The sequence below is a fragment of the Lampetra planeri genome, chromosome 1 (genome assembly GCF_965212315.1).
Source record: "Lampetra planeri chromosome 1, kcLamPlan1.2.h2, whole genome shotgun sequence".
In the NCBI taxonomy this organism is placed as follows: Eukaryota; Metazoa; Chordata; class Hyperoartia; order Petromyzontiformes; family Petromyzontidae; genus Lampetra; species Lampetra planeri.
In genome coordinates, this window is record NC_136107.1 from 18,506,928 (window position 1) to 18,533,597 (window position 26,670).

The 26,670-nt window shown below is 45.8% G+C and overlaps 1 protein-coding gene across 1 annotated transcript; it reads right to left on the reverse strand.

Annotated features, from left to right (window-relative positions):
* Nucleotides 1-26,263, reverse strand: SRI (sorcin). The gene is made up of 8 exons (XM_078595504.1): nt 26,030-26,263; nt 11,139-11,255; nt 9,169-9,238; nt 8,674-8,717; nt 7,765-7,912; nt 6,860-6,973; nt 2,739-2,797; nt 1-687 (listed from the first exon to the last, which is right to left on the reverse strand). The coding sequence occupies exons 1-8, from the start codon at nt 26,051-26,053 to the stop codon at nt 661-663; spliced, it is 603 nt and encodes a 200-aa protein (XP_078451630.1). The 5' UTR covers nt 26,054-26,263; the 3' UTR covers nt 1-660.
* Nucleotides 26,264-26,670: the final 407 nt, after the last annotated feature.

The following is a 26,670-nucleotide window of genomic DNA, read 5'->3' on the forward strand; positions in this document are numbered from 1 at the left end:
TTTGTTGAGACACTTTATTTTTGAACAAGGGCAACTTGTAACTACAAGCCACTAGTCTGCAATTACCTGGTAGTGGACGCAGCATATGAAACAAGCGTGTTGCAGTTCCGAGTCCATTTTTGTGGCACGAGTCAGCAGCGACAGGATTTTAATACGTTTTTTGATGTACAATGTAATACGTTTTGCAAAACGTTACTAGACTCAGTATGCAAGCATCTAAAAAAAACCCCACACCAACGCTTTCAACGTCATTCAGTGCCTATGACACTACTCGTTTAGAGTAAAGGTTACATTTTCGTAAGGAGTTAAAGCCCGATCTTTACGAGGGACATCTAGTCAAAGCACTTCACGCCCATTTCACAGTCTGGCATCACCTATCGCTAATGGAGTGTAAATCTGGCTGCACAGTTCTGATACCAACTGTCAGAAAAGTGTGAGAGAAATCATTAACACGTAAAAAAAAAGTGAATGGCTCACAGGCTTCAAAGGGTTAATCGTTCCGTACAAAAAAAACGTGCAACCACGAACATAAAAAAACCCTACACGACTACAGTACGTATACGCAGGTTTGTGGTTTTGCACGGTGACAGAAACCCGAGTCCGTGACTTGGTAAAGCCGCGGTCTGTGTAGGCGATGGCACCACGCCCGCCGGAGGCCTCTTAGATGCTCATGGTGCACTGGATGAACTGCGGGGGAGAGAAAGGCGGCGCAACGCGGTTAGTGTCAGCGACAGAGTGGCCGTCTGCACGTGTATTTGTATAAGTATGTATGTAGAAATTATTTCGCACCGTACGTAGACAACCGTACCGATTGGAGGTGTGGGGGAAGGACAACAAACTAAACACAAAAAGCAGTTCGAAATAAATGATTTTCAATCTAGATTCCAAAGTGCGTTCCAGACGGCCACAGTGACCGTCTTTGTTCGATGGCTAACCAAAATCTGCTGCGTGGATGACCAGAGTTCGCGTGATGGTTTATGTTCCTTGACGAGATCAGCAAGGAGCAAGCCAAAAGACTTTCAAGATAAAACGTCATCAGCGTCTTCCGTTATTCATACACCGCTGGATGAGATGCCTCGCTCAGCCCTGCGATACAATAATCTAAGTAGCACCTCCACACTGGGGCTTGATTTGAATCGCAACATCCAAATAGATAGAGGTGGATATGCTCACGGGTGCATTTCTTGCTTTGGTTGCCACTCCTATCATAAGTCTTGACCACCGGACATCAACCCTTCCAGTAACGTGTTCTGACCAAGCCCACATTACGCCTCTTAACAGTCAATCATGTTCCTAACTAGTGCAAGTTCTCAGAACTATGCGTTCCTCTTTGTGCCTCTCGGTATAATTCCAAGACACCGTTTTCTCGACTCAACTACACTGTCGCTTGCGACATGAAAACCGGTTCTAGTCTGTGACACCGAAACGGGAGAATTACATTTACGCCATGTAGGTCTCTCTTGGTAGAAGCATGCAAAAATCTAGTTCCGAATGCGTCGCAAAAATGTGCGACCGCAAAATGAGCAGCTTGACACCCGTCAGCGCCAAACGCTTGGTAGCCTCTCGAGTTTCCTGGGATAATTGGGATGGCCACGATAAAATGAAAACGTGAATAACTCAACCGTATTTATTGTTTTTATTGTTTATATTTATTTTCTTGGTTCTTTCGGTAAAGTTACGTAGAAGGGAAATAATAAAATAATAAAAATAAAACGCCTTTTGGCGTCATCTGGTCCATCATCAATGGAGACTAGGCTCTAAGAAAAGCTGTCTCGGGTGTGGACCAATCAACTTCAAGGACAGTGCATATCATTATCATCATCAGAGTTGTTTCTTTTTGTTTGCATTTTGACTGCTTGTGTTGTGGTTATTGCAAACATGATGCCTTATATAAAGGTGTCAGTTTTTGTACCAGTTGAAAGGGTAAAAAACCTATTACTATAAAACATAAAAAAAGACAAAATGAAAAGTAATAACATTTTATTATGTGTTATTTTTATTATTTTATTATTTCCCTTCTACGTGACTTTACCGAAAGAACAAAGAAGATGAATCCCTGCAGTCACGAAAGCTTTAAATCGAAATTTATATTTATTGTTTACCTATATAGAATGGTGTGTGGGGGGGGGGGGTGAAAACGTAGAATGCTTAGTCTGATAGTTTCTAAAATAAATCGGTCATCAAGCGAGTAACTACTAGGATCGCCACAGGCGCGTTGGTCCTCCGACGTGCGTGTGGTACACCACTTTTCTCTATTTCGCTTCCTTTTTCGCGAGCACAGCTAATCTGCAACTTGGATAATCGAGACCAAACTGTAGAAAGGAGAAACGCAAAACGAATTAAAAAGAATCCCAAGCGGCTGCTGAAAACTCACACCCTCGGGGGCAGTGAGATATAACCAAAACAAGTGCGCTACTTCGTAACGTAGCACATTCACAGTTCTTGTCGATGTGGAAAATTCGTTTAAAACAGCCCCGCCACCAACTACTTGAGTCAATTTCATATTGGGCCCATTGAGCTAAGCAGTTCAATTCCAATAGTAATCCAGCCAACACAGACTTTAAGCACCATCTAGTTTTTGTTATGCAGGTAGAATTATTAATACGCAACAATTATACGCAAGTATATCAGTGCTATTTGGTGATTTTAAAAAATCATAATAACAAATCAAAGTATGAACACAGTATAACGTTGTCCCGCAAATCTTAACAACAGCAGGGTAAAACGCCGGCACTCACGTCATCGTAGGCAAAGTTGACGTATCCCTGCTGGGCAGTGTCCCGCCGCCGGAAGGCATCTGTGGGCAAGAGGGATCTCTCGTCAGCGACCGCTTGCACGCCACCTGCACCCCCCCCCCCCCCCCCCGCGGCCACAACGTCTCCCTGGAGGACTTGGCGGCGGCAGCAGCAAGATCACAACCAGGCTTACCAAGCAGTTAAAAGAGGTTGAATGGTAATGCAACAAAATTCAGATGGGGCCAAACACACCAAAGTCGAACCCTTCTGAAAATGTAATAATACAATTATGATGTATAGCCACTGCTCATCCCCTGCCAAGTGAAGGCCTCCTCCCACGCCGTATCGGTCACACGGGTTGTTTGACCACACTTCATAACAGCAGATTGGTGAAGATGGGACCCATAACTGGCTTAGATACCACTTGACACTTAAGTCCACAGTGGCCAGGGACTAACTCGGGTAGCTGTGTTCGTAGCGCAGTGTGTACCTATCTGAAAGGAAGTTTGCAATTCAGCGAGGCTTCCTGGGTGAATAAAGAATATCATTACAGCATTCTGAAAATCTTATGGCGTGAGTGTATTTTTATTACCAGCCAAAATTCCATTGGGAATTATTTTGAAAACATCTTTAAAGATCAGCAAAAATAAATGAAAACATTTAAATGCATGCACTCTAACACAACACTCCAGGGAAATTCTTTATAATTGATTACTTATGAATATGGAGGCAAATTATGCTAATTAAGATATTCCTGTTGTATTACAATTAGGTAATTTTGAAAATAGAACAAGCACAAACGACCACCACAGTATGAATGTCAACATCTCGTAAAACCCACAGACAACGAGGGAGAGGAGATTACCAACGGTAACAATGATGCACGCAAAAATATGATCTGAGATTTGTACGAGTTTACGGTGGGGAAGGGGGCATAGAAAATGTGGGGCATTGCTCAAAGCCAAGAACATTAGGTGAACAATAACCAGAACAAACTGACCACCTACCACCAGCAAGAACTGGATGGGAAAAAGCCAAGGGTGAAAGATCATGGTAACATCATTTAAACTAAACTATTTGTATTTTATCAGGTAAGGCCCACTGAGCTATTTAGCTATTTATTAGAAGCGACCTGGCCACAAATTTTCGCTCCACGAAAGTAGCCAAATACTCTAAATACATGTTTTTAAATGGCGAGCGAAACACCGAAGGCCTGAGAAAAATCCACGTGACCACGGGGAGAAATTGCAAACTCCAAATATATAGGCGACAGGGTCGGGATCGAACCCACGTCCTCATGAATACCAGGCGAGGTAGTTAACATCTCGTCACTGTGGCACCCCATAATCACTGTAGCAGACCTTGACATCTAGGTTAGCTCCACAGAATAGGAGCACAATGTACAGATCCAGCAGCCGGAGCCTCTAGCAATGCTGATGAAACGTACAAGGACTGTATGGAAGAGAGTGGCCATTGTGACCACATACAGCCCTTCATCAATCCACTTCCAAACGAGGGCCCTCCTCGTGCAGCGTAGGTCATAAGATTTACTTACTGACGCTGGTCAGTAAGGGCTCGGCGAAGCTGAAGAGCACAGACGTGAGAGCCAGAGTACAAAAATGTATATTTCTGCGCTGAGGTCGGCACGCCCACAACGTAGCCCCCCCCCCCCCCCCCCACAAGTCTACACGTTGTTATCCATGGCGGTACAACCATTCAAAAACCCCTCCGTCGGGCTCAGGCCCGCTTAAGCCTCTGAGATCTGACGAGATCAGGTTCCCTCCCAAACGCTACGGTCCATAGTCACTGCGCCATCAACCCTGTAAGCTTGCGCGATTGCACCGTTTTGTCAACGTCCTCCTGTATTCCGCCATTAACCGCAACCGACCTCGCCATCACGCAAGCACGACGATCCACTCTCTCATTGGCCTCCTTTTAAATAGGCCCTCTTTTAGGAAGGTTTGTTTTACCTCAATGTTTAGTTGATAGCGGTGTTGCATGCTACGAAAAGGTTAAAAAAAAAAATCGCTCCCTGGCACTCCCAGGAGGGCTGCCCTAATTGAAACAGAAAAACACCATAGCAAAAAGGCCACTCAGTCCATCAAGCGCTCAACACTGTGGATTAAGAAACTGGATTCAGCCAGTGGTGCAGGCCTCTCTCTTAGCCAATATCTCATCGGGATGACAGATCATTTCTCTCCGAATGTCTCCCAAAAGAAGCTCACAACACATAACCTTTTTGAGCGAAGCCACACACTCCCCTACATACACATTAGCCACAGTGCTAAAAAAGGTAAGCTCGGTTCTGCACTAAATTTGGCTAAATCTCAGCTCTGAAAATTAAAATTATCAGTTTGAATCTCAAGCGATAAACAATAGTCTCAATGGCATAGTGGGTGAGAAAAGGCTGTCCATGACTTGTGTGGAATAGAGGTCACTTGAGATTTCTGGAGGTAGCTCTGTGGCATCCTTTTACGCAGACCATTCTCTCACATGAAAGGTTGCTGCTCTAAGAGAGATGCAAACGGATACCTCTTCATGACATCGCATCGAGAGCAACCTCATTTTGGAATAATCCAAAATGAAAAGCTAAAAAGCTACTCAAACGTAACCCCCCCCAACCCCCAAGTTTGAATGAAGCTATACTACACGTTAGCCACGGTGTGCTGGTTTCCAAACACCACAGCTGTAGTGGGAAGGCAGGACAGCAGGATTGTGTCGCAATTAAAATATATTTACAACAAGTTGAACTTATAATAATGGTGAAATATGGTCAAGTAACACCCACGAGCAAAACTGCATAGGGGGAGGGCCCTCTTCCAGCAGTGGAATTATGCAAGGGCGGTACATGTTTGCTTAAAGGCAGAGGCTGGAATGGTTAGAACGATAATAGAAATTTTTATTACGAAGTGACCAATAATTATGCATGGACTTACATTTGCAATTTCCACTGCCGTTTTAGCACCTCTATTACTAATTAAGAAACGCAAAGCTAAAAATTCCGTTGTCTGCTGTTGCCGGAAAGGATGTCATTGGTGGTGGCCCCCTTCTGACATGAGAGAAATGCATTAGCCTTGAGCTGGCAAAAAAAAGCACTTGTTTTATGACCACTTAGCACAATGCCATGAATTATTATCCTATAGTCCCTATGCTCATGAGGTGAACATTTTGAAATTTCCCAACTCAAGAGTGCATACTAAAAAGTGGAAGTATTTGCACTCCCTCCTGGCAGTCCATTATCAAATCCCAACACACTGCGCTTTTCATGAATTCTTTAAACTTACACAGCATTAAGTATATATTTTACAACCCATCGGATAACTACAGCTTTAACCTGGTGTCTGTGTGTTCAACGAACAAGCTATCTATTGCAACCAGTTTTCCTTAACAGGTAGGCCAGAGATCTTCAACTAGATTTTCCTGCGAACCGCATATAATAAATAGCGTGCGCCAATGGACAAGGTGATGTCGTCATACGTTACTGCATTGTATGCGCACATGACGGTGTCGCACGTACAAGTGACACATGATGTCATATGGCGTCATATCTCTACATGTGACCACTAATTCGTATCACTTGCCTCCAGCTCACTCGCGTCTCTTGTTTTATCTCACTTATCCCTCACTAGTCTCTCTTGGAATCTCAGCACGCATGTCCAGAAGTGAACCAGATGTGGGCCCCCAGGCGTACAGTTAAAAACACATCTAACGTAGGCCAAACATTTTTCATTACGCCAATAAAGGGATATACCCTACAATGCCTCTGAAACAAACTCTGCCAAACAGAGATAGCTGAACCCCAATTAAATCGATTAAAGTTAAATCGATTCTTATAACAATGTGAAAATCGCTTTTGATTAAAGCTGATGGAAGAAAAGTCTACAGAACATACGACGATATTAGAAATGTGGCAGCGCGAACGGGACAATAAATCGATATTGAATCCAACCGTCGCTTCAAATGATGACGACAAATTGTAACGCAGTGGAGGTATGAACTCCTTTTCATGCCTAATCAAAAGCCACCCAGTTCCACGGTCCGAATGCTGAGGAGTTGAGACCCAGCCGAACGAACATTCCAAAGACCTCATTTAACCGCAAGTGGGTTCCCGTGGCGAGCCGTACCGGTGAGCGCACGCAGCTTGACGCAGCAGGCCACGTAGTCATCGAAGAAGATCTTGCAGTCCCGGCTGAACCGCTTGACGATGTTGTTGATCGCCTGTGGGCTCAGCCGGTAACCTGCAGCAACATGGCCGAGACTCTCGTCGAGGGGACTCGGCAATGGTGCCGCAGTGCACCAGAGAACAACACGTAGACTCGTGGGTAAACAGGCGTTATGGATGCGGGGGGGGGGTTACTCGTATGGGTTAATAGTATGTTTGAAAAATGATAGAAAATTGTTAACAATGTAAAAAATAGCATCTGGTCAGTAAGTTATGGTGAAAAGGCATTAATAACCAATGTTAAAGCAGTTTTGTTTTCACATCAGCCACTTTTTTTCATAAAAATAAACGATTTTAGGGAATCATTTTGACCAAAACACCTGACAGCATAAACCACTCATTGCCGTCAATTATAACGTGCAATTGTTTTGGGAAGTTAAATGCTTCATCTTATTTTAAATGTAAGGATTTTGTCAAAATTGGTAGCACAAAGCTGATTTGTTTCCTTTCATGCAAAAAAGGGCCGTGCAAATGTGCGAGGCGTTAGTCTTCCGAGCAAGCCACAAAAACGAGGGGAAAAAAAAAAAAACTCCACATTTTAATTATCCACGTGCCAGATCGCGTGCCCGCCCCTCACCCCTTGGCCACAGTGTCAGCCGTGGACCAAAGGCAAATCCACGCAATCGTTTTGGAAAGGTGGCGTCCAGCTCCTCATTCTCGGCACATGACGGTGCAACACTCCGTCCCGAGGGAGGTCTGTTCCCCGTATTCCACTTGGCATTGCAGCTTGTTCGGCCGGCCGTGCTTATGTGGGGAGGGTCGCGCGCGCGCATCGTGCAGTCCTTTTTGCGGGTACGCAACCGTTACCCATTGACGCGAGGGCCTGCGACAGCTCCCCAGGATCCACCGTGCCGCTCATGTCCCGGTCAAACGCCATGAAGTTCTGCTTCCAGCCGTTGAGTGCCGTCCACAGCTCCTTGAATTCGTTGAAACCCATCTTACCGGACATGTCGCGCTGCGCCCGTCGATGAGTGGCAAATCAAGGAAAACATTGAAAAGACACCCGTACTTTCATTTATGGGGCGCCACGGTGGTGAGATGTTAACTACCTCTCCTGGTATGGAGGTCGTCATGGGTTCGATCCCGACCCTAACACCTGTTTATTTGGAGTTTGGATGTTCTCCCTGTGGTAGTGTGGATTTTTCTCCGACTCCTCCAGTTTTGCACTCCACATTTAGAAACATGCATTTAGAGTATTTGGCTGCTATAAATGTCCACCAGATAAGGGCAGATCGCTTCTGGGAAAAAGAGCTATACAGCTCAGTGGGACTTACCTGGTAATATTTTTTTTTAAATACTGCTTACAATCCTCTTGCCTCTACATCACCATCAGCCTTGATCCATCCACTGCTGGATAAACGCTTTCCCCTCCCCCCTAAGCTGTCGCCATATCTCACAGGGTTGGGATGTAATAAGCCATCAAAGCACCTGGACACGAGTGGATTCAATCGCAGTGAACGCCTCTCAAACGCGTTCCTTCCTTTGCCTGCTACTCCGCAGTTGGTCTCCAACAGCAGCAATAATCTCTTCTGGTGATGTGTTCTAATCAAAGCCCTGCCCCTATAGCCTGTGCTCTAATCTATGCCAATTGTTATTGCACACAAGCTTTTATATACAAGGATTTTTTAGAGAGCATTTCTCTATACATAAAGCCATGAACACTTATATCAATACAAAGATATATTTGCCAAGCAAAAATAAATACAAAGAGGATACATCCAACATGGAAATCATGATCTTGCAGGTCTCAAAGCTGAAAGCTGTAATGGCAATGGGACAACAGTAAACATCAATTTCAATCTGCACAACATGAGATTTTAAATTAAATTCGCTATTCAGAAGCAAAATTGCACAAAATGTTAACCTACCGTAAATATTCAGTTACAAAGCATTGTTACTGACAAAGGCAGTAAAGTGTTGTTTTCCCTTTAAAATTTAAATCTCTTAAGTAATTTACTGCAGCGTAAATAGGACATACAACTGTCGATATGTTTATTATAAATAACACATAGGACGGCAAACATACAAATGAAGGTGAAAATATAGCATTAAACAACAGCACACGGGTAACTGAAACAGCTGTACGTAAATGAGCAAAATAACCGTCGCATAAACATCAACCAGCTTACAATAACAATCTCGTACACACGCGAAGGGACTTCAAATTAACGGTAGTTACTCATACAAGCGGATCGGCTGTGCGGCACGTACGCTGATAGGTGCCGCTGATCCCCGACTGGGTCAGACACCGCTGGAGTTCCTCCGCATCAATCTGACCATCCTGTTGAAAAACACACGCGCTCACCTCTATAGAACCACACGTTACGGCCAACCCACAACAACCTTGGCCACGAATGTGTTAAAAGTGCGCATGTGCACAAATACAAAGACGCCCCCCCCCTGTATAGCCTTTAACAGACTGTAGGGGCAAGTGCCGTTCGCGAGCCCTTATGAAGGCCGGTACGGCACACGAGGCGGTGGGTGGCCAACAACACGCCCGGTCGCCATTGTCTCCCTTGTGGCGATGTTTACACACCACAACAGGTACTCATTTGAGGCCGAGTCGACTTAGGGGAGTTCCGAAAACCAGTTCAAATACTCATCATTTGCGTTGACCGAGTGGGAATGGAACACAAGACGGCAGGTTCGCAACGTACTAACTGCTGCACTGCCACTCCCCACGCACACACACACAAACACATTGGGAAAGGACATGTATTAAACCTCTGCAGAAATCAATCAATTCAATTTGGTGCCCGATGTCGCTCGAAATGCAAGCTTCCACGTCAGCATGAGTAACTGCAGGTGAGGGGCTAGACGAGAAGGTTTAGGGAACTAATGTATCACGTTGTGGAACAAAGCCAGTAAATTACACAGGTGCTCAGGTTCCAGGATAAGAACCAAATAAAGAGTTAGTATTTATATCTATGTCTAACCCTTGTGTAAATCCACTGCTGGATAAAGGCCTTCCTACACCGTCACTCAAGGGGGTTGTTTGAGCACACTGTGCTTCACCACGCTGGGCAGTGGCGGATGGTGAAGGGAGGTGGGGGGCGGGAACACTGATCAGATATCACTCGCCACTGATTTTAGTCGTGCCCACAAACTGAACTCAGATGACCGGCTTCATAGGGCAGTGGCCTAAGCACTACCACCACTGCAGGTCGGTTAGCTCTTGAATTCCATAAACGTAATCTCATCAACTTATATATAAATTTTCATCTCAAACAAAGGCAGCATCTGTAGCAAAAAGGGACAGTCATGTATTATTTTACCAAAGACAAATTTCAGGATAGATCCCTACAGGGCATCTTTTACTGACGCCGGTAATGATATCAAAATGTGGACACTTCCTTCCGCCCAAGTGACGGCTGGCATTATTTATGCCACTGGTGGAAGAACCAGCCTTTCGGGAACAAAACGCTCATCCACATTTTTTTGAATTAACACCCCTTCAGTCCAGCTGCACATGAGTTATAGTGTCTGGTATAAATAACAGCATAACCCCCTTTATTTATCCAGAAAAGCCTCCCCCGAGCCTCATTTCCTGATTTTCTTCAGAATTTGCTTGGTTTGTTTGAACTGTCTCTATTGTGTGTTGGGGACAACCAGAACACCTGGAGAAAATTCAAGCAAATGAGAGAAAAACACTCCAACTCCACATAGATGGACGGCAACCTGCTGGATGTATTACCCCAAAGCAGGCACCTCAGTACCTGCAGATGGGAATCTCACACACCACCAGACAAGCTTTATCTCAGCATGATTCACCAACCCCACCTCCAAATCATGGGTTTATAGGTGTGTGCATTGGCACTACTTGAAGTGCCTTAATTGCATAGCATTTGATCAATCCACTGCTGGATGAAGGGGAGGGTGTTGTTTGACTATGCTTCACCAAGCTGTTCAGTGTGGGTTGGCAAAGGGAGGCCTAGGAGAACCGGGTCAGATGTCACTCTTCACTAGTGTTAGCCGTGGCCGGGAATCAAAAGCGCAGGGTTCATAGCGTGACGCACGAACCAGTGCACCGCCCCGTAAGCGGATTTAATTTTAAATGCTCATGTGACCCAATTTAAGGGAGGGCTTCACAAACTCTATCGAGGCTAGCATGAGCATGAAATGACAGTGGTAGTTGGCCTCCCAGATCACCGAGTGAGAGAATAGGGACGGGGGATACGAACCTGCCCGGCAACTGCCGAGAAGTAGCCGAAAAGCGGATCCTGTTGCTGGAAGCCTCCAGGGAATCCACCAGGGTACTGGCCAGGAGCACCGCCTGGCGCTCCGTACCCGGAGAACTGCTGCTCCCAGTGCACGTGGACACAGACACACACACACACGAGTTCTACATGAGCACCAGTTTCGGTACACAGGTACAAAGAGGAATAAACACAACGAAACACGTGTGCACCTGTGTGCGTACATATACTGACAAAGATTCCCCGTAGAGCCTTAAACAGACTGCTGGGGCAAGTGCTGTTAGCGAGCCCCTTTGAAGGCCATCGCGGCACACGAGGAGGAAGTGTTGTAGCTAACGCCAATCCCAGCCACTTTCGTCTCCCAGTGGTGATAAATCAGGTACTCTTTAAAGGCCCAGTCGACCTAGGGGAGGCCCAGGACTGGTTCAGATAATCGTCACTGGTGTTGACCGGGAATTGAACCAGGGTCGCCAGATTCACAGCGCAGCAAGATAACCACTGCACTACCGCTCTCCACAGGCACAATGTTACACATATGCATATGTAGTGACATAGAATGGGTCACTACGGCGCATAGCGCTGGTTACTGGCAGAGAGGGGAATTGTGGGCATAACAGCCGACCTGCCAGCAGAGCAGGGTGTAGCAGCCGTTCAGCCAGCAGAGCATGCAATGCCACGGAATGGGTCACTAGGGTGCGTAGCGCTGGTTGCTGGCAGAAAGGGGCATATGAGGACGTAGCAGCCCGGCCGGCTAACAGGGCACGTGATAGGCCAGGGTAAGGAGATGTGGGGTAAAGGTGACGTGGGGGCATAGCCAAGAACCTTCTGGTAGGTTCCAGAAGGGGGCATGGCCGAGGACAGAGCCAGGCAGGGAACACGTGGGATATAGCCCAAAACCTTTTGGTAGGTTCCAAAATGAAGCGTGGCCGAGGGCGGAGCTAGGCCACGCCGGGGGGCATAAAAGGGAAGTCCCGAGGCTGGATCAGTGCTGTCTGTCAATGGAATGGAACCCGTCGAGCTCGGACTTCGTCTCCGGGGTCGTGGGTCAGGCAGCGTGCCGACTGCCCTGACCTGGTTGTAGTTATCCCGTGTGTCAACAAGTGTCTCTAAAGTAACCCACTACACATGGATAAACATTGACGCACATAGGCACACACACAGGAGCAAACAGCGTTTCGCAGTTCAGCACACAGATGAGTACACATACTGATGAACAGCGGCAGACGTCGTGGGAGGACACAGGAACATGCGCTGAGAGTATTTGGCTGCTATAAATTTCATCGTAATAAGCCACTTTGTTGAGCTATTATTTGTGGCCAGGTCGCTTCTGAAAAATAGCTATATAGCTCAGTGGGCCTTACCTGCTGACGTAAACATTTTTAAAGGGAGTAGTTATATGCAGGCATCTGTACACAAATGGCGAGCATGTAAATTACTGAGATCACATACTGTATACAGATCAATCTTGATTTGAAGCTTTCGTGACTGCAGGAATCCATACTCTTTGGTTCTTTCGGTAAAGTCACGTAGGTAGAAATAAAATAAAATAAAACAAATTACGACGTTTCGATCGCAACACAAGCAATCCTCATCAGGTGGGACAACCACAGCAAGAAAATGCTGAAGTCGGCGGGAGAGCTGCCGTGGCAAGAGCTTATATAGGTAAGAAAGGGGGGAGGAGGCAAGGCGGGAGAGAGAGAGAGAAGGGGGGGTTTGGGGTAGGGGGATGCCGCGTGAGCGCTAGGGGAAAAGGACGTGAGGCTGGGGGGGTAAAGTGGGCGGGGCTAGAAGTGGGAACCGGACAGACATGGCAACGAGCAGTGGCTCCACGCTTGCCAAGATCGTTGCTGTGCTGCATTTTATTTGGTTTGCTTTTGTCATTTGTGGTGGCCCAGCTCACTCTTGCAAATGAGACTCATCCTGGTCTCTTAAGTTCTCATCCGGTTAAAAAAAATTCACGTCAACTTGTTGAATAAACGTGTGTATGTACAGCCCTTTTAGACATACAACCGCCATGTTGGTTATGGGAGTTAATTCACCATCCTTCAAGCACGCTGGTCAGTGTTGGTTAGTTAAATGCGGGGAACATTGGGACCAGTGAGTACAGTTCATCAAATGCCATTTTCTGTACTGTCTGCAGCCCGCCACGTAGGCCCGCAGCAGACTACAACAACCAGACATTTGTGGTGGTCGCCCGCCCAAGCACTAGCCAGGCTTAAACCTGCATGGCTTCCAGGATCTAACGAGGTCATTGGCAGCAACAGCATGGCACAGTGTTAATGAGTTTCAATTACCAACCGTCTACACAAAAAGGCTATTGTGTCTGATTTAGGTGGTAATTTCTGCAGATCTTCATACCGTGTCTTACACGTGCATGTTTAAATGTCCTGCAGTACTCACAATAACAAGTGTTCCGTTGTGGCCACTGCACAGCTAATGAAACTTTAATTACACGCATCCATTTATGCTGCAATTGTAATTCACTAGTCACACCGTTGTGTACAAATGGCTCATTAAAAATACATATGAACATCTGCACGGCCACGTTGGAGTTCCTTTTAATAATGAGTCTACACGCAGAGCACAAACACAACAGAATTGCATGTTACAGTGTTACATTAACATGGCAATCTGTAAAATATGAGCTCAAGTTTCGGCAGCAGCATATTCCGCGCGACCATTACTCATTCTAGGAGCAACATATTGAAATGTAAAAATGTCACATCCAACTAAACATCCGTAATATTTTGATCTCCACTTCAACGCTTCAATTACTATGTCAATATGGTTGAGTATAAAAAAAAAAGCCTCTGCATGTACTTTTAACACCCCATTTTCCACATAAATAACCGAGCGTTTTATCCAGAACATTGCAGGAATTACCAAAGTATCCACAGGTTTTGGAAATGTCCCCAAGTCCAGAGAGACTGCAAACATCAGCTGAAAGGGGATATACTGTGGCTGTGTGCAGTGCAGTGGTCAGCATGTTTTCCCCAAGCAGGCATCCACCAACAAGGGGATTGACGTTTCAAAACTCACCTCTGCCCCATAACGCTGTGGGGCAGTAATCACAGCATGTTTGGCACTGCTATGAAATTACCTTTAAAAATATTATCTTGCATCCTTTGCAATGGATAAGCCACTATATTCTACTTACTACTGGCGTGACCCAAATTTCGCTCAAATTGAAAAGTGCTCACGATCACTTAATTATATTATTTTATTTCTATTACTTTTATTAATTTTTTATTTTATTTTTTACCTACGTGACTTTACCGAAAAAACCTAAGAGTATGAATCCTTGCAGTTACGAAAGCTTCAAATCTAGCAATAATTTGAAAAGCCAACTCAAACCCCCTTTTGAGATCTTGCCGAACCTGCGAGGGAGCCAATGCGTGCATCTCTGTAGACCCGTCCAGAAAAATTGTGCCGAGCTAATGCGTTTTACAAACTTCACCCCCGACCTTTGTCTGTTACATATTAACTGCTTTCGGCCAAGCGAAGACTGGTGGTGCAAATCAGTTTTTTTTCTTACGCAATGCGCGAAGCAGGAAGAGCACCCCGACCACCGTTTGTTTGTCGTAGGGGGTGTAGCAAATGGCACACACGCCAAAAGCACACACCACACAGTAAACGCGCGCACACACACACACACTTCAGGCTTTGAACGTTCCCCATGACTACGGCAGTTATATTTCAATTCGAAGGGTTTGTGTTTAGTCACATATCTGCATTGGCATTTAACCCCTTAGGCATCGCTCACCGAAGTCACACCAAGCATGCGAGAACTTAAGTGTAAATGTCACCTGGGCTGGCGCAGCACTGACTTATCAACCGTGGATTCATAGGTCATGGCCAGGGTGTTTATTGGCAGGCAACGGGGTCACTAAACTGTACCGATCCACCATTGAGGACTCCTAAAGCAGGATAAACTAGATGTCACACGACATGCAAGGCATGGGAGGAATGATTCAATAGTCACACGCCGTCTACAAAACCAACTTTTGCGTGGATTTGCAGTCCTAAAAATGGTCAGAAACCTGACGACGTGCTTGCGCAATCTGAACATGAAAGGTGGAGTAACACTTGAAGCAGCTAACATGAAAATGTACAACGTAATATGCATCCTAAACGAATGGCGTCTCTACATTTAGTTGCAACAGACTGAAACAATGAATTTACACTGGTAATCTAATCACACTCTCAAGAAATAAACTTAAATAACGCGTGTAAAATTCTAAAGTTTTGTGTGCGAGGTTGACAGTGGTTGTGTAATCTTGATCCGAGTAATATTACAAAAACGAATATAATGTGAATAAGCAACAGGTCAGGCCATTCGTGTTTCCCACGTAAAATGACGTTTAAATTACTTGGGTAGTTATTTGGTCGCGCTGACTCCATTTCATCACTTCAAGAGTCAATTTTACACTGCCACTTGACAACAAAGCAAGGCTTGCCCAGTGATCATTCTCGTCAAGGTGTAGTAAGCCGACAGAATCACACACGGCTCCGAAATCCACCATTGGGCCCACTTACTGTGGCCACACCCGACGTCACAAAGACACGGGGGAAGCAGTGCCGACTCACTGTTTCCACATCATCCCATCCACGTCAAACGAGCAATGCAGCAACTCAATTAAAAAACCAAACAAGAACAACATGACTTAACGTTCCCAAGCGTTAAGCTACAGAGTTAGAAATATTCAGCACGTCACTCCACAGCCTAACCAACATGCACCAGTGCAGGCCATTTTGTCCATCCCACTGGTGAGTAAAGGCCTCGCAACGTTGTTGCGGGTCAATGGGGTTATTCAACCACAATGGACAGTTCAGTTTTGTTAAGGTAGAAAGCATTAGGAGTACCGTACAACAATAGATGCTGCTGCATTGCCCTCCGCTGTCCACCATGCAGCCCCTTCAGTCTAAAACCTACAATACCTGTCATCCATCTGGTCAGCCAGCTGACAGATCGGGCACATTCTGATTCTGAGCGACTTGGCCATAGACTTTAACAGACCCCGCCTAATACCAATCATTTTTGTGCAATGTAACTTGACATCAGCACAGGATTACTGTGTTACCATATTTATGTGAATCAGCAGAGTTTAGCCTGTGGGTCGTTTCAGTAAAAACAACATTGGTCAAATTGTACAATTTACTCTTATACTCAGTAAAATGCTCTGCTTGGGCTCAACTGCATTTGACCAATTTATTCTTGATTAGCCAACCAGACAATAACCACACCGATAAATTGTGTCCAAGGGCATAAATAGGACACGGCATATAAATGGGCCCAATCGACCAACACGTGATGTACACTGCACATGGTATTAAAGGCTGGGTGGACCGATGGCACACTGCACCACAAACACAGCGACACATTCAATTCGCGACCATGGTTAACCAAAGTGACGAGTGATGATAGATCCAGTGTTGAGCTCCCCCCTTGATCAACCCACACTGGCCAGAGTGGTGAAGTATGGTCAAACAACCCACACGACCTACTACTAGGTGGAGGTCTTCATCCAGCAGGGGACTAACAAAGGCCTTTAAATGTTTTTTTTAAGAATGGTGAACCAAGCTATATATCACATTCGCTTTACTACCCGGCTTCGCCCGGGACTTGGATTCACCACGGCCGGCCGCCTTTGTCTCCCCAGTGGCGATGTTCACATACCACACCAGTTACTCGTTTGAGGCTGAGTCGACCTAGGGGAGGCCCAGGAGCGGTTCAAATAATCGTCACCGGTGGTGGCCGTGAGCGGGAATCGAACTCGAGTCGCCGATTCGTAGCGCAGAGCGCCAAGCACTACGCATGCGCGGGTGACATGACAGATGTGACGTCACAGGTCACTTGCCGTGCAAAATGTGTCCATTATTGCGCCCCCCCCCCCCCCAAAAAAATACAAAAGTCTATTTTCATAATTTTTGCATGGTGTACAGTCTGGAAAGTACCCACATGGCAAATTTCAAGTTTGTTGCATGTCGGGAAGTACACTAAACATTTTGAACAGACACACATATTCACAAATTTCCCTTTTATATATATAGATGACCGTGTGTCCGTCCGAAACGCACCGTGAAATACAGCAAAAGATAAAACAGGTTTGGCTGGGTGGGGAGGTGGGGGTTATGTGAGGGGTAGGGGAGGGGTTAATTGGGCTGAGGTGGAGGGGAGGTACTGATGACCTCGGGGAAACTGGGCTGTTGAGAGTAGTACAGTACACCGACGTCACGGCAGTTTATGGTGAGGCTGTGAAAAAAAGTGGTAGATGGCGTCACGACACGTTGAGGGAAAAAATTGGGGTTATGACGTCAGGGGACCTGCGGTGGCGAGATAGGGGGATGATGACGTCACGCGACACTGGGGAGGTAAGGGAGGTGTGATGACGTCCGGAGACCGGAAATTTCGTCACGAGACACCAGTGAACTGAGGGATGACGTCACGCAAGATTATGGTGATTTGAAGTTCATTTAATTACTTCACCATATGTAGGTGGTGAGAGGGGGGGTGTGATGACGTCACACGAGATTGTGGTGAGTTGGTGAGGAGAGGGGGTGAAGTGACGAGACAAGAGGAGGCGAGGGAGTGATGACGTCCAGAGACGCAGGAGTGGTGAGGACGGGCAGGGGGGGGGTTATGACGTCAGGCGACACTGGTGAGGTGAGGGAGTGATGGCGCCAAGTGGAAAACACTAATTGTAAAAAAAAATACCTAAATAATAAAATAAAAACTCACTTTTAAATTAAGATACTAAAATATTCCAATGTGTAAAACATAAAAACCAAATGATAAAACGTACATAATATTCACCATTCCTTTTACAGGAAAAGTTCCACGGGTTCCTGCCTCGTCAGAGTATGAAAGGGAGCCAAGAGGCTTAGAAATGAAACTTTCAGCATTATACTTGGTGCCACCATTGCGAGTCCATGGAAGCTTATGCCTTCTGAACTAATAAAGTAGTAATGGTGCAAGGTCCATTTCAAATGCAATAAAATGACAAGTGGCTTCTGCATGAACAGATAAAAGAGACGCCTCAGTCCAACCTTTGGGCTTTTGTCAACTGTAATTTACATGCCCTTTGTCAATCCACTACTGTATAATGACTCCCCCCCCCATTCCATGGGGGTCATGAGGGTCGTTTGACCATACTTCGCCCATCATATGATGATCAGTGCGGGTTCATTAAGGTTTCAGACCCCCAACACTTGGTTCATATAAAATCGCTCGCCATTGATATATTAACCATAACCAGGAATCACACTCAGGACAACCGCACTCACAGCACGGTGCGCTAACCGGTGCGCTAACCGTCGCGCCACTCACCCCTCTTTGTCCAAATCAGTTAAATAAATCACTCGTCACCTGCGGCCCTGGCCCCACTCCGCTCTCGTGGCCACCGATGCCGTTGGCAATCTCGCACGTGCACGCCATTCTAATGGGGGCTTCCTCCTGATCTACCCGGTCGTTAAAGTAGTCCGCGGAACGCGGCCGGCCCCATGCCACGCGACGTAGCCCGCACGAGGCGTGCGCGGGGTTGCACGCGCTCCGCCTTATTCTGATGGCGAGAAAACAACCGTGACGACGCATCGTTCTGTCGCAAGCAAGCCAACAGGGATGGGAGCCAAGCGAGCGATGTGTGATCGCCGATTAGCGGCATGCACGATGGACGGGTTGGAATGTAGACTGAGCGGAGGCTGACAATTGTCATTGCTAGTTGGCTAATTCAAGCATACTCCAGGAGCATATTTAGGTCAAACAGCTGCTGCACTGAGTATTCTGGCAATTGAGATACTGTGGGGTGCAAGCCAAAGGAGGGAATGCACACAAGAGGACCCGTCCATAGCCGAGATGCAGAGGTGGGACCAAGTCATTGTTATGCAAGTCCAAGTCGAGTCGCAAGTCATCAAATTCATGACTCGAGTCTGACTCGAGTCCAAGTCACATGACTCGAGTCCACATCTCATAGGTGGGACAAAGTCATTGTTATGCAAGTCCAAGTCGAGTCGCAAGTCATCAAATTCATGACTCGAGTCTGACTCGAGTCCAAGTCACATGACTCGAGTCCACACCTCTGCCGAGATGAAACAATGAAATCGGCTAGCGTGCCAGGTGCTACATGGAATGTTGTGTCACAAGATCGTGAAAGATGGTAATGGCTTGGAAAGGTTTTCAGCCAGTAGTGGATAGATCATCGTTGAGGATGATTAAGGAATCTATTAATAGTGTAGCTATTTATAGACGTTATGAGTAATAGAGTAAAACTGCGGAGGTAACATTTAAAATACAAATTTAAAACATGCAAATTAAAAACAACTAAATTATACAAGACATTGAATGTCAATAGCATATCACTGGGCTAAATACGTATTGATTTATTGATTCATCAATTCTTTCAATAGAACAGACTTCTACAGTGCAATTCATCCAGTTAAAACGCAAGATTCATTTATGCACTTCAAATACATCACCGTGGAATAAAGTTGACGCACATGCGCACTTTCAAATGAAACGCATTCGATTAATTTTGAAAACCCAACTGATGTGATGTCTTCTCTGGTAAGTCACAGTTAACTTTTCCCCTCATATACCCTCTCGGATCTATTGAACCGCAAACCACACCACCCCCTCTGATGACAAATCAACCTGACAGAAGCCCCCTAAAAACACTCGAGCATCAACTCTTCAGAATATATTTCACAGCAAGCTACCCAATTAATTCCGGTGTAGCTGCAGTCAGAAATTTTATATCTACAGAGATTAAAAAAATATTCGCCATAATATTCTGCTGCGATTGACAAAATCACCCAGAATGCAGATCTCACAAGATAAGCAGAATCGAGATTGGACAAGCACTTGGGGTGGGTGACGTCTACGCGAGCACAGTTGTCATATAGGTGGCTGTGGGGTTATAGTGGACAGCAGTTAAATCCATTGTTGCACTGCATTTCCTCTATGCTCCCAGGTTATGCTCCCCATCTTCACCAAACATGCATTGACGAGCGTGATGAATTATGGTCAAATAACCCGCCACGATGCAGTGTGGTGGCCCTCAACAAGCAGTGTATTGACACAAGGGCTGTAACATACACATGCACAACATTCTGCTATCGCGATACGCTCAAGCGAGCTCTCAAGCACACGAAACTCTCGCAAACGGGACGTGTGAAAAACGCCCAGGTGCACACCAATCCGTGGCCACGTATTGATTATTACATTTAATTGAAACCTTATCGTACGCAGCAGCAGCTAAGCCATGTGTGGTGCACAGCAGTTGGCCTCTAGTTCCCGCACGTCACAATTCAATCATATCTACAGTATGTTGCTATGCAATACCTCTTGGTATCTAAGCAACTGAGAGCATTCTGCTAGCAAGCAAAGCTGACCCGTCATTGAGCAAGAAGCATTTGCTCTTGTAAATGCAGCGTGGTACACAATACACCCTCAGCAATAAGGACGGTGGCGCAACACCCGTGACGCATGTATTCTCAATGTACAGAAAGGTAATTATGGATCACCATTTCCACACCAGGGCAAGGGCTCTTATTAAGAATTGGCAAGCAAGTGGTGACAAATAATTTAAAATGCATTCATACGGACAATCCTCCGTGTACGCAATGGGAGCTAGGCATTACTCGATTAACCCCCTCCATGAAAATATCACCTACATGACAACTGGGAGTGAGGAGACGGCACAATTCACAATCGCTTCGTCTCCACTGTACCATACGTACTATTTGATTCGTATCGTTTTCCCTATTATCCTGAAGGTGGCACCTGCATATAATTTGCGTAAATAATCTTTATATATAAAAGGGAAATTTGTGAATATGTGTGTCTGTTCGAAATGTTTAGCATACTTCCCAACATGCAACAAACTTGAAATTTGGCATGTGGGTAGCTTCCCGACTGTACACAATGCAAAAAGTATAAAAATAGACTTTTGTATTTTGGGGGGGGGGGCGCAATAATGGATATATTTTGCACGGCAAGTGAGCGGTGACGTCACATTTGTGATGTCACCCGCATGCGGCAGCGTTACGCAGTGTGCCTGCTGACGTCACGCATCCCCCCCCACCCTCCGCATAGGCCGTGTATTAATCCAAGACAAGTCTCGGGTGGAAGCCGGGTAGTAAAGCTAGTTAATCATATATTCTTACACGCATGACTCAAAGCGTGTTTTATGAGTGCAAGTATTGATTTTAATCAATTAATACGTGCCAAGCGAGAACCGACAAGAGCATTCTCTAAGCAATTAGTTTGATTCCCAAACACGAGTTTGATTCTCACTAAAGTGCCAAGTGATATCTGAAATAGCCATATTCCCCCCTCCCCTCATTTCACCAGCTTGCTCTAAACATAATGAAGTATGGTCAAACTCCAAGACCACAACACTGTGGAAAGACCATCACATCCATCCAGCAGTAGTATATTGTATTAAACTAACTTTTATTTACCAGGTAAATCACACCGAGCTATTAAGCTCCATTTCCAAGGTGACCTGGCCACACATGACAGATCACCGAAGAGGCGTATCATATATGGGAATTTATAGTAGCCAAATCATCTAAACACAAATGCCTAAATGTGGATGGCAAAACCAGAACACCTGGAGAAAAACCCACGCAACCACAGGTAGAACATGCAAACTCCGAATAAACAGGCGTCAGGTTCAAGATGGAACCCATGACCTGCTACATACCAGGCGAGTGATATAAATAACATTTACATCGTGTACAAGCGTCCTCTTCACTCATTCATGAAAATATCAATGGCTCTACAAAAAATGTTGTATATTTTATGTCTCCAGCTTTGTTTCCCAACCTGTGCGTGGTCACGTGAATTGGTCTACAGAATTGGCCGTTGCACAACTACTGCCTGTTGCACAACTATTTACATTGTGTTAATGATTCATCAACACAGTTGGCTATTGCCCGAATCTGTTGATTGCTCGCATTGATCAAGTTAGAAAACATTTTACTGGAATTCCAAAAAGTATTAGGGGTTGACAGTAGTCCACTGGGATCTAGAAACATTGAGATGCCTTGCTTTTACAGGTTGTATTAGATTGAGAGCAATGAGTCGTGGAAGAGCTGTGTTTGGTACTTTTAATTTTAGCGGGTCCTATTGTGGCTCAAAGAGCACTTATGAGCCACACAACGGACATTGGTTGATATTAAACTACACCACAGCCAGTGGCATATCACAGTTGGCATGGGCCCTATTGAAATAATTGTTTATACACGAAAACCAGAGCACCCGGAGGAGAGCTACGCATGTGAGGGGACAACACCATCCCATACATAAGGGGGCAGATGATGCATTCTGCTGTAAGGCGAGGGTATGGCATCTCGATGTCCACAGGAAGGGAATTTTTGCAACATTTGTCCGATCCACTATCCCTCGCCTCCACAATGTCGGATTCCAGACACGCGCCATCACTGCCAGTGTTAGTGTGGCACGCTTATTTTTGAGCTACAATCTACAGGAGTTGGCAGAGTTTTGGCATATAATTTAACATTCTAACACTAGGGTCTATGTTTCATCCCTGAGCTCATCTTCTACTTCATCATATTGTAAGATTGTGCGGAACCACGTAGTTATGCTGGTTCAGACTCCCGCAGAGATCCAGGGTGTAATGTGTATTATACACACACCTGCCTTTTAATTATATTCATGTGAATAGGACCTCTGGAATTCACACCTATACTGAAAAAGCCGCTTTATAATCAAATCAATCAGTTAGAGCCCTATGACAATCCAATGCTGGATGAAGGCCTTCATTTGAAATGCCGGCTATGTGGGTTGACTGTACACTACTACTCCCTGGTGGTTTACTGCAGATCGGCAAAGGTGGGGCCATGACCACGCCAGATGGAATCTTGCCATTGATGTTAGCCACGGTCAGGAACCGAATTCAGATTTCTGGTCTCAGTACAGTGCGCCAAACGCTGCGACAGCGTTTTATTTCTCTTCAAATTAAACCATTACAGTTGTTCTCAGATTAAATATATCCATACCTGTCAATCCCTTATCACTGCCCTATCTTATTACAGCCCAATTCAGACCGTATTGGTCCACCCGTGCCCTTATAAATCTAAACGTTCATCCTACAAAGTCCCATCACAAGGGAGAAATACAAAGACAAAAAATATGTTACGAAACAAAAACTGTTTTATCTATTCATTTTGATTACTTGTGTTAATGATGCTACTTATTATGCTGTCTGTGATCTTGCATACTGATGCTTGCTTGATATGTGGATGCGCGCACACACACTCATGTAATAAATGTACAAAATAAACAGAAAATCATGGGTTAAACAATACAATGGACCTGAAAACTCAAATTCCCTGTACAATAATACGGGTAAACCGTATATGTTGGCAGATATGTATAACCATTTACAAAATATTAAATACAATTCTCACTTATGAAAGTGGTAAAAGATGACTCACTCCTATTGATAAACAAAAACCTTAAGCCTCAGGCTTGTTCTCAAGGACTCACTCGACGTATCTGGTCCCACAACACGTCGGGATCAATTGCAAAACTAAAATTACTGAGCCTACAACAGAACTCACAGTTGGGACAAATAAATGTGTACTTCTATCGTGTTTAAATGTACCTAAGCCTATATACTCTGTACAAGCAGAGAAAGAAAACAAATTAAGGTTTGAAACCTGGGCCTAAACCAAAATAGGAATAAATCTTGACTTAAAGCTTTCGTGACTGCAGGAATTCATATTCTTTGGGTCTTTCGGTAAAGTCACATAGATAGGTTCAAAGAAAATAACAAAAAACTACGACATTTAGACCGCAACACAAGCGATCTTAACGTCGTAGTTTTTTTTATATTTTCTTTGAACCTATCTACTTGACTTTACCGATAGACCCAAAGAATACAAAATAGCAATATGACTTGGTGGGGGGTACATCCAATGGCGTGAATACACCAATGCCATGGGTCCCACACAAACCATCAAGTCCACAAAAACACGAGAAAGCGATGTCAGGAGGCTGGAGGGGACTTGGCATGCCACCCTCCCCATCCCATCACCACTGCAACATGGCTCCTGACCCTCCCCCACAGTACGTGCTTCATCAGTGCTGAATACTGTATACATAGTGGAACGAAAACCTGCATCTTCCCCTGCACACCCCTCCCGACCTCCCCCCCACAATCGTGGCCACATTCATTCCTGGCTTTCCACGTCCGGCTTCGCTTGGGGGCCAATTGGGTGTTGAATGCAGAAAAACCTGTGAATCCACTTCACGCCCAGGGCGTTTCGTTGCAATGGCCAGTTGGTTACCGGTCGCAAAGCACACGTCTACGGAGTGGCGGTCCAAAGGGTAACTGGAAGCCCTGGCATTTTGTGGAAAAGATCTCATGCAGTGTCAGCGGTTTTTATTTCAGTCTTGTCAATGACAACTTGTGGGATTTTAAATCAAAGCTGTAAATGAATGTAGTCACTCAGAGTGTCGTGTACACCAAAGCATCCCAAAATATTTGCACCACTTCGTTTATAAATGTCGGTGTTGTGAGGCATGCTATTTTCCACAAGCTCGAATATTGAGGTCAGCCAATCCAGAAACACAACATATTTTCACCGTATACATAAATAGCCGATTTACATCAATCGGTATTCTCCAGTCCATAGCAGTATCTAATAACGTGACCGAATTATCTTGCATTTTAATTCAGACTATTGTAGTTAATGTTGTCTCGTTGTTGTGACGCTTTGGTGGGCAGTGGCAGAGCCACCATTATGCTTCATGATTTCCCTCCAACCGGCAGTATAAGTAAAACGCTTTGGTTTACATATTTTAGTCCCGTTAACAAGATTAACACTGTGGCACCACGTTCAACGCACGAGCCACGCAGAGTTACTCAACACAGGATGTCGGCAAAGACGCCCAGCAGAATCGCTTGAATACCACAGCGGTCTGGCTTCCCTTATGAAATGGGGCCACACCCAACAGAGCTAAACCCAGCCCAGAGTCCAACCAAACGCAGCTCTACACAGTGTGGTAACGTCAACCCCCACTGCTTGACGAGGTCCTGCCTCGCACCGTGTGGGTGTGTTTTTTGGATCATACTTCACCATGCTGTTCAGTGTAGGTTGGTGAAGGCGGGGTACATGCACGGAGGGAATTAGAACGACAGTACACACCTCCATCGCAGCCTATGACACACCTGTGTTACACAATGTTGTCACACAGCCAAGCACGTCACGCTTCAATAACTTAGCTACCGACATCTGACGCGGCGCATTTCGGATTATTTGACCATAGGCTAAACCCTAATAACTTATTAGGCCTCCCCACGCAGTGTCAAACGTGAGGCTTGGTTTGACCATACTTCACCAAGCTGGTCATTCAGGGGTTGAAGGGCTCCAGTAACGTTTCAGATGCCACTGATAGCGGGAAGAACGGAACTCATTTGTGTCGGGTTCATACTTTCATAGCGCAGTGCGGTAACCACTGCACTACTCGCCCCCCTATACACAGGACTAACATAACCCAGCAAAACCCAACACGTGCACAACTCACAAGTTCAGCCCTGTTTTACGAAACTAAGCCCTACGCAGCCACCATTTACCCGTGCCCAGAGAGAGAGTGAGGAAAAAAAACCCAATTGCTGACGAGGGTTGACCACGAAGTCGGGCACTGGGCCAACATCAAAGGGAAGAGAGAGAGAGAGCTTTGACAAGAAGGCGGCCATTACAACCCCCCTAATTAAAACAAACACGCGTACTGCAACGAAGACCCCCCCCCCAACCCCTTCCCTCCGACATCAACCGAATAAAAACATTTTAACTACAACAACTTTCTTGCAAAGGACCGCAGACAATCAACATTCTCACACACAAACCTGTCCGTAGCCTGGATACGCCATGAGTATATCAGCGATCGCCGTTCGAGTCCGACTCGCTGCTGCTGCTCGACGTGGATTTGGAAGCGGGCGGCGGTGGGGAAGCAACGCGGAAGCGTCAGCCAATGAAGCGAGGCGACACCCTCCCGCGTGACGTCACCGCGATTGGAGCCAATGGCAAAGCGCCCCTCGGTGAGTAGACACGCCCATCGGTGAGATGACACGCCCATTGGTGAGAGAACACGCCCATCGGTGAGAAGACACGCCCATTGGCGAGATGACACGCCCATCGGTGAGAGGACACGCCCACCACTCTATATAAGGGAGCCACTTGTTTGACAAGGGTGGTGGCCCCCCAGTAAAACCCAACAAGTGCAAAACCCAACACGTGGTGGTACATCTGTAGGGGTGTTACGGAGGGGCTGTATACAATGGGATCAGATGGGAAAGAAACACAGTGGGCGTGGCTATGTCGGTGCACGGGCAGGTGCTCCCAGCGACGTCCGCATCGGGCAGCCTGGGGGGCTGACTCGGAGCTGGGATCCCCCGGGGCCCCACCCCTCAGCGGGGGGTTTTGGTATAAAAGGGGATGAGCCGGAGGGCTCGGGGAGATATGTTAAGCTAAACCAGTGAAGACCGAA